Source organism: Orycteropus afer, unplaced genomic scaffold, assembly GCF_000298275.1.
Source record: "Orycteropus afer afer isolate SDZICR_OR568_19922 unplaced genomic scaffold, OryAfe1.0 scaffold00391, whole genome shotgun sequence".
Classification (NCBI taxonomy): domain Eukaryota; kingdom Metazoa; phylum Chordata; class Mammalia; order Tubulidentata; family Orycteropodidae; genus Orycteropus; species Orycteropus afer.
The window spans coordinates 1,599,139-1,608,890 of NW_006921978.1; the positions used below are offsets into that span (position 1 = coordinate 1,599,139).

Here is a 9,752-nt window from a genome sequence, read left to right on the forward strand (position 1 = left end):
AACCCAGGGCGGCGAGGATGTGGAGCGGTCGGGACTCCCATACACTCCCCCCCCGCCGGGAGGGAACAAGGAATTATGTAACCCATTTGGAGAAGCTAGCTGTAAATTTGGGATTGTTTGTAACTGTGCTGTCATTTCTTTTCTAAAACAAATTAGGGAAATCCTGGGTACTTGAAAAAAATTATCTGCAGGGTGGATTTTCTGATAGTAACAGCACTGCACACAGCCAGCATTGGAAGGCCATCATTCTAATTGGAAAAAAGGAGAAGGAAATTTCCCTTCGGAGAGGGGCTATTTGCCAACTGGTGATGCACATAGTATCTCTGTTTTGTCTCTAAATAAATGAAGATTGTAGCTATACTGGGATTTAATAGCTTTTAATTTTCCAGTGTCTATACTTGCATAGCTTATTTTTGAAATGTATTTGGAAATGTTGTTGTTATGTGCCGTCGAGTTGGCCCCGACTCATAGCGACCCCTCCTTGGGTTTCCCAGGCAGTATCACTACAGAAGTAGGATTGCCCAGCCTTCCTTCCGAGGAGTGATGTGCTGGTGGGTTTGAACCGCCAGCTTTCTGGTTAGCAGTCAAGCGCCTTAGGCACTATGCTACCAGAGATCCCATATTTGGAAATAGTAACTATCAAAATGATTGGGGTTTTTTCCCCCAGTGGGGGGCATTGGGAGGCAAAAATAAACTAAATTATTTTCCTTGTAGTATTATTCTTTTTCTAACAATTATTATTTCTTGAAATTATAAAAAGATAAAGTGACAATACACATCAAATGCACAACTGTTTTACTAGAGTGATTACTGCACATTCACTTAATAATGTAGACTTGCAAACTATTCAAAAAAATAAAATTTGTATTTTCTCTGTAACTAAGTTAACTTCTTAGGAAAACTGCTATTGTCTATCAAATATAATTTCAAAGCTATCAGTTTTGATATATTAACCTAAACTTATCACAGGAAATCTATCTTTATAGCCTATATGTTATAATAATATAGTAAGTATTTGCATTAATTACCACATACATTGTTTTGTCAAAGTAAGTCAGTGGATATAAGTTTAGAATATGTAGTTTTCCGTTTTCACCCTTTCCACTGTAAGCTATCTTGAACTGCACCACCATTTTTTCTCTTCTAGGTTATTTTAAAGGTTATTATAATTTTAAACTAAAAGTCATCTTCTTAAACCTTTGCCAAAGACTTTCTTGTAACTCTCTATTTCTGCCAAAGTAAAAATTAAAGACTTACTCATGGAATAAGGCCCTATACAAACTGTGACCACTCCCTTTAAACCAAAAACAAACTCACTGCCATGGATTCAATTTGACTCATAGCGACCCCTCCTTGGATTTCTGAGGTGATATCTCTATGGAAGTAGATTGCCCATCCTTCCTTTTGAGGAGTGGCTGGTGGGTTTGAACCTCCAGCCTTCTGTTAGCAGTCAAATGCCTTAGGCACTATACCACCAGAGCTCCCACCACTCTCTTTACTCTTCTAACTTTACTTCTAATCTCTCCCATATTTATTCCTGTTCTTACTGCTTTTTAGCACACCAGGAACACACCAGCTTCAGGGATTTTATTCTTATTTTTTCCACATGGAATGCTATTCTTGAGATAGCTGCATAGCTTCCTCACTCTCCACTCTCAGGTTTTCACTTGTTTTAACTCAGTCAGAGACTTCCTCTTACCACCTAGTAATAAATTTCAACCCCCAACAATCTTAATCTCCCTTCCTGCTTTATTCTTCTCCATAGCACTTCTTACCATCTAGCATACTTTATCTTTTGCTAATATATTTTTTATTGTCTTTCTCCTCCCACTGGACTAGAAACTCAGTAAAAGTAGTCATGGCTGTCTCCACTAAAATCTAAAATCATGCTTGACACAAATAAGTATTCAATAAATGCTGGGTGAATGGAATTTCAGAAACAAGTCTCTCTTTTTTTGGAAAAAAAAAAAGGAACATTTTTCCTTACTTCTTTTTGTTCACTTCAAGTTGATACTGAGCTTCTGTAATCCATTTGGAGAAGCTATCTGTAACTTTGGGAGGCTGTATGTAACTACACTATCATTACATACAGAACTGTGCTCCATAGAGTTTTCTTGGCTATGATAGTTATGGAAGCAGATTCTGAGGGCTTTCTTCTGTGGTGTCACTTACTGTGTGAGTTAGAACCACCCTTTAGGTTAGTTGTTGTGTGGCCCTATACGTAATTCTAACTCACAGCAAACCTATAGGATAGAATAGAATTGTCCCAAGGGTTTTCCTAGGGAGCTCTGGTGGTGTAGTGCCTAAAGCACGTGACTGCTAACCAGAAGACTAGAGGTTCAAACCCAGCACCCGCTCCTTGAAAGAAAGACTGGGCAATCTACTTCTGTAGTGACACTGCCTCAGAAACCCAAGGAAGGATCACTATGAGTCTGATTCGACTCTACAGCAATTAACTCTCTTTTTCTCTCTCTAATCTTTATGGGAGCAATCTGCCTTGTCTTTTCTCCCGCAGAGCCACTGGTGGGTTCACACTGATGAACTTTTAAGCAAACGAGTGCTTAACTGTTGTCACCAGGGATCCTTTTTAGGTTAGTACTATTCACACCATGCAGGGACTTCTTCCCTATATGTTGTTTTTAGCTGCTGTGAGTCAGCCCCCAACTCATGACAACCTAATGTGTTACAGAGCAGAACTGCTCCATTGTGTTTTCTTGGCTGTAATCTTCATCTTCGCAGTAGCAGATCCACAGGCCTTTCATCTCTGAGCTGCTAACAACGCAACACTGCCATGGAGTCAGATCTGACTCACAGTGACCCCTCCTTGGGTTTCCAAGGTGATATCACTACGAAGTAGATTGTCCAACCTTCCTTCTGAGGAGTGGCTAGTGGGTTTGAACTGCCAGCCTGCTGGTTAGCAGTCAAATGCCTTAGGCACTATGCCACTAGAGCTTGTTCTAAGATGCTGGATGGGTACAAATGACCAACCTTTAGGTTAGCATCCAATTGCAAATCCCTTGCACCAAATAGGCTCCTAATCTTCCCTATATACCTGATTCAATATCAAAATCGTAGAGAATTAGCAGTCATATTGTATGTAAAAGAACTAGGATAGAATTGAACTGTTGGTGTTAATGTTTAACTCACACAAGACCCTACTTCATCAGTCAGCAGCCTTTTATTCTGAATCTAATATTTGCAAGTTACTACAAAATATACAAGGAACTCTTGTGGTACAGTGGTTAAGTGCTTAGCTGCTAAATGAAGTGCTGGCAATTCAAACTCAACAGCTGCTCCATGGGAGAAAGTTGTGGCAATCTGCTTCTGTAACCATTACAGCCTTGGAAGCCCTAAGGGACAGTTCTACTCTGTCCTATAGGGTCACTGTGACTCAGAATTGATTCCAAAGCAGTGTGTTTTGGGGTATGAAGTAGGTACAGCCTCTACTTTAAAGGGGGTATATTATTGTTGTTGTTAGTTGCCATCAAATCAATTAAATCAATTAATTCTGACTCATGGACAACCCCATGTATGGAGAGTAAAATTGCTCCATAGGGTTTTCAAGATTGAGATGTTTCTGAGGCAAATCTCCAGGCTGGTCTTTGGAGAAGCCTTCTTGTGGCTTTGAGCCATCAACCTTTAGGTTAGTGTAATTGGCACCATTATAATTGAGAGGATCCAGTTAAGAATTTGAGGTACTAACCAGAGTTTTGAAAGATGTATAGAATTCGGGTTGGTGGTGAGACAGAGAGAAGACCTAGCAAGAGAACTGACAAGAGAGCAGCTACAACTGGAGAGGCAGGTTAGGTGAACTGTGAATAGACTGGCCTGCTTGGAACAGAGTACTTATATTGGAGTAATTAGAGCAAGGAGTGAAAGACCAAAACCAAACCAAACTCACTGCTGTTGAGTTGGTTCTGACTCAGCGACCCAGCCTTCAGTTTCTGAGGCCATTTGTCTGCTAACCAGTAGGCTGGCGGTTCAAACCCATCAGCCACTCCTTGGAAGGAAGGTTGGGCAATCTACTTCCATAGTGGTACCTCCTCGGAAACCCAAGGAGGGGTCTCTTTTAGTCAGATCTGCCTCGATGTCAGTGAGTTTTTTTTTTTTTTTTTAATCTCTACGGAAGTATATTTCCCAATCTTCATTCTGAGGAGTGGCTGGTGAGTTTGAACTGCCAGCCTTCTCATGCGTTAGGCACTACACCACCAGCGCTTCTAAGTGAAAGACAGAAGAGGGGAATAATGTAGTCATCTTCAAGTATCAGGCTGAGGAATGTACTCAATATCTGTATTTCATGTGTCTCATACCAGGGTACTCATTCACCTGTGGTCTTTGGTGACAGGAAACCATGAGAAGCCATAGGCTAAAGAAGATCCATTTTCCTACTGTTTTACTGTAAATGATAGGGGAAAACTCATAATTACCTGGCAAATAACTTCGAAATAAAGTATAATGCTAAATTTTCTTGAATTCTTAAGAAAGTGAGAGACTTCCAAAGAACTTTTACTTTATGACTTGCTTCTTCAAGGTTGGGAGCTCTGGTGGCATAGTGCCTAAGGCATTTGACTGCTAACCAGAAGGCTGGCCAATCAAACCCACCAGCCACTCCTCGGAAGGATCTGAATCCACGGCAGTGAGATTTTTTTTTTTTGGTGTGGTCTTCAAGGTTTATTCCCAAACACAAAATCACAAAAGCATAATATCATTCTCTCTGCTTTTATTATGGACAGGAAAACTGTGAAGTGTGTTAGGAAGTTCTAGGTTGTTGCATAGAGGAGGGCAGAGCCATATTTCTAAAAACATTCACACTTGAAATCATTCCATTACCCTGCCCACTTTTAATACTTTTCATTCTGACTTAATGAGGGCAACTTTTATTTTTTTCTTCTTCAGTTTTATGAGGTTAAATTGTGGTTTCATAATAAAAGGAACCCTGTATTCTAGAAAGCAAAAACATTCAGGGGAAGACTCATTAGAGGTATCACTTATATGGCAAATGCACCTTTTCTTCATTGAATTTCTTATCTCCCTTTCACTGGAAGTAAATCTGCATGATTTTCTTTATTATTCTTCCTCAAGAAAGACAGAAATGAAATTCAGTTTCTTAACAAAAGTACAGTGGTTAATTAACATAAGAAATCCCATCTCATGTTTACTTAGGAATCTAGAGAAAATCAGAGATTAAAAATAAAAGGAATTTTTAATAACCAGAAGACTGGCGGTTCAAACCCACCAGCCACTCCTCGGAAGGAAGGTTGGGCAATCTACTTCTGCAGTGATACTGCCTCAGAAACTCAAGGAGGGGTCACTATGAGTTGGCTCAGACTCAATGGCAGTAAGTTTGGTTTTGGCATAGTTTTGGTATATAACTGATGTCTGACTTTTGTCTTATTAGTAAGAGTATTTAGATCCCTACATTGGATCTGCATATTGTCTGGTGGGAGGACCATTACTTATATGATTGAGTCTTAGAAATCCTTTAAAAGAGTTTAGAGTCATTCAGTTGAGTCTCTTACAGACTGCAAACATTCCCTCAAGTGATCTGTCATGTAGTGCTTTTAAACTTTTGATATGGATCATTTGCTAATTTTACAGGCAGTTTATTTTACTTGGTTAACCCTTTTTTCTCATACTGACATGAAATGTGTATTTTTAATCATGTCCATCTCTTGGTCCCACGTCTACATTATGTAGTTACAAAGAATATTATAATCCCTATTCCCTGCTCTAAAAAGCTCTGAGCAATCTACTGCCTTGAAAACCCAGTGGGGTCATTACAATCTGATTTTCACTCGATAGCAGTGGGTTTGGCTTTTTTAATTCCATTTTCTATGAGCTCTGGTGGTTCAGTGCCTAAGGCATCTGGCTGCAACCAGAAGGTCAGTGTTTCAAACTCACCAGCTGTTCCGGTGAGGAAGATGAGTAAATCTACTTCTATAAAGATTTACAGCCTTGGAAACCCAATGGGAATTACTATGAGTCAGAATCGACTTGACGGCAGTAGGTTTTTTTTTTTTTTTTTTTAATTCTCTTTTCCACATGTGTCCTGATGATCTTGTGCTGCTATAGTAGAAATACCACAAGTGGGTGGCTTCTCTCACAGTTTAGAAGACTAGAAGTCTGAAATAAGAGTGCTGCCTCTAGGGAAGTCTTTCTCTCTGTGTGGCTCTTGGTCCTAAGAGGATCTTGGTAAAGGGGCCCTGGGTCTACAGGATGTACTCTGGCTTCTGGCTCCACCGGAACAGCTGGTGAGTTTGAAACACTGACCTTCTGGTTAGCACTCACTTCTCTCTCCTTTTACCTCTTGTAAGATAAAAGGTGCTGCAGGCTATACCCCAGGAAAGCTCCCTTTACATCAGATCAGGGCTGTGATAGGAGTAAGGGTGTCACATCCCACACTTAATCTTACACTTGATCAGTTCATCACATCAGACTACATCTTGGAGTATCATTACATATCTGCAACATTACATCATTACATAACTGCTAAACCACTGAGAATCATGAGCCAGCCATCTGACACAAATTTTTTGGGTACATGATTCAATCCATGATGACATGCCACCCATTCAAATATAAGAAAACAACTATGCCATTCTTACTAAGTCATTTTCAGATTAAACATCTCCTGGTGCTGGTATAGTGGTTAAGCACTTGGCTGCTAACCCAAAGTTTGTGATTTGAATCCACCAGCAGTTTTTAGGAGCTCTGGTAGTAGTGCCTAAGGCATTTGACTGCTAACCAGAAGGCTGGTGGTTCAAACCCACCAGCCACTCATCTTCCGGAAGGAAGGTTGGGCAATTTACTTCCATAGTGATACTGCCTCAGAAACCCAAGGAGGGGTCGCTATGAGTCAGATGTAACTCTACGGCAGTGGATTTTTTTTTTTTTTTTGGTGCTTTAACAGTCTCAAATATGACAAAATTTGTGCTATTTCACTACATTGATCAAATCCCTTTGAATATACTTGTGGTAACTAATGTCTGCCTTAAAGAGCAGTTCAGAGTATGGTATACACTAATTTTTCCATTTCTATAATCAGAGCAAGAATTAGGTAGTTTGTTTTGTTTTGTCTCTGGCTATATTTCATATATTTCCTTACATTTTAATCTGTGGATTAAATTATTGGCTATATTTTATTCTCTTACAATGTTTAAGACTATACTGATATTACTACCTGTACAAGTCTTCAGGCATTTGATTTTCAGGCCTTCCTAATTTATAAGTTAGGAAACTCAAAGTATAAACAAGTCCAATTAAAATATATGAAATTTTTCTTTTTTTCAAAATGTTTGCATTGTTTCTACTATTAAAAAAATGTTTGTACAGGTAACATTTTATTTATTTCAGTATTTTTACTTTAAAGAATACTGTGAGTCAGAATTCATTTTGCCCTCAAAAAAATTAATAACACAATTGGTCATTTTCTCTCTACAGATTGTTCAGTTCAAGAGGATGAAGAGTTCAGAATAATTTTGGTAAATGGATTCCCGAATGGGGAATTAGAGTAAGCTGAACATCTGACCTGCTTTCAAGAAATATACTATCCATTTGTCTAAAGTAATCTATAGCCACTAAGCCAATCAAAATGAATTTGACAGTGTTTTCCCAGGTGGAAAATCATTCAATGCACTATAATTTTTCAGAAAAGAATTCCCAGTTTTTGGCTTTTGAAAATGATGATTGCCATCTGCCATTGGCCATGATATTTACATTAGCTCTTGCTTACGGAGCTGTGATAATTCTTGGGGTCTCTGGAAACCTGGCTTTGATCATAATCATATTGAAACAAAAGGAGATGAGAAATGTTACCAACATCCTAATTGTGAACCTTTCCTTCTCAGACTTGCTTGTTGCCATCATGTGTCTCCCCTTCACATTTGTGTACACATTAATGGACCACTGGGTCTTTGGTGAGGCAATGTGCAAGCTGAATCCTTTTGTGCAGTGTGTTTCAATTACGGTGTCCATTTTCTCTCTGGTTCTCATCGCTGTGGAACGCCATCAGCTGATAATCAACCCACGAGGCTGGCGACCAAATAATAAACATGCTTACATAGGTATTGCTGTCATTTGGGTCATTGCTGTGGCTTCTTCTCTGCCTTTCCTGATCTATCAAGTCTTGACTGATGAACCATTCCAAAATGTAACACTCGATGCATTCAAGGACAAGTATGTGTGCTTTGATAAATTCCCATCGGACTCTCATAGATTGTCTTATACTACTCTCCTATTGGTGCTGCAGTATTTTGGCCCACTGTGTTTTATATTTATTTGCTACTTCAAGGTAAGAAAAAGTTTATTTTCCTATCATTTCCATTTTTATTTTCTCTCCACAGAATTCCTATTTAAATGAGTGATTCTATTTGAACTCATTTCTTTTTCCCCCTCTATAGATATATATACGGTTAAAAAGGAGAAACAACATGATGGACAAGATGAGAGATAATAAGTACAGGTCCAGTGAAACCAAAAGAATCAACATCATGTTGCTCTCCATTGTGGTAGCATTTGCAGTCTGCTGGCTGCCTCTCACCATCTTTAACACTGTCTTTGATTGGAATCATCAGATCATTGCTACATGCAACCATAATCTGTTATTCCTGCTCTGCCACCTCACAGCAATGATATCCACCTGTGTCAATCCCATATTTTATGGATTTCTGAACAAAAACTTCCAGAGGGACTTGCAATTCTTCTTTAACTTTTGTGATTTCCGGTCTCGCGATGATGATTATGAGACAATAGCCATGTCCACCATGCACACAGATGTTTCTAAGACTTCTTTGAAACAAGCAAGCCCAGTTGCATTTAAAAAAATCAGCAATGATGATAATGAAAAAATCTGAAACTTCTTGTAACACATGGTCCCAGATGACTTCTGTTAAAAAAACAAGCACAGCCTGCAACATATTTTCATTACCTGTTCTCCCAAGGAATGGGGTTGAAATCATTTGGAAAGGCCAAGGAATTTTTGTCTTGCTTTTTACTGCTTTTGTTGTAGTTGTCATGATTGTGTTTGGAACAAAATATACTGGGCTTTGGATACTTCTGGCAATAGTTTTGACCAGATATCTTTGGAGTGCTTTCTGTGAACTTATGCATATAATATAATGGTTTCTATACTGTATTTATTGTAATGAAAATTTTTTAAGTATTACTATTAACTGACTTTTGAAGCACTAGATGCCTAACATTCATGTATTCTGTCAATAAATTGGGTCATCCAGATGTAATAATAGGTTTCATGTTAGTATGTTGCAGAGGTGATAGCATGCAAAAGTGGCATTCAGGATATAAAAGTAAAAGAGAGTTTATATCTCACATCTGTTTAAAGTCATTCAGGAGTGATCATTCAGTCTGAAGTCATTCAGGAATGGTCATTTTTTTTCTTTTTAAATTTTAAGAGAGTATTTAACTTGCTCTTACTTGATTACTACAAGATAAGATAATAATGCACAAAAAATGCTTCTCAGCTGTGAGCATCATGAAGAATCAGGCCACCTACAAGAAATGAGTGGGAAAGCAGTCCTCAAGCTTCAAAACTATTTCAGTAACTGACTACCAAAGAATTTCAGCATAATTAGTTTAATAAGGAAATAAGTATTGCTGCAAATAGTTAAATTATATTCATTGGAAATGATGGGCAAGAAATATTCCATTCTTTATAGACTGTTCAGTTTGTCATACTTTCTGGCATAAATATGCATGTGATTCAAAAAGCCTTTCCAGCTTACAGTATGTAACAA

The 9,752-nt window shown here is 38.5% G+C and overlaps 1 protein-coding gene across 1 annotated transcript; it reads left to right on the forward strand.

The window, feature by feature from the left end:
- The first annotated feature begins 7,591 nt into the window (after positions 1-7,591).
- Positions 7,592-8,852, forward strand: NPY1R (neuropeptide Y receptor Y1). Its single transcript, XM_007953376.2, has 2 exons — positions 7,592-8,290; positions 8,400-8,852. Exons 1-2 carry the CDS (start codon positions 7,592-7,594, stop codon positions 8,850-8,852), a joined length of 1,152 nt encoding a protein of 383 aa, XP_007951567.1.
- The last annotated feature ends 900 nt before the right edge of the window (positions 8,853-9,752 follow it).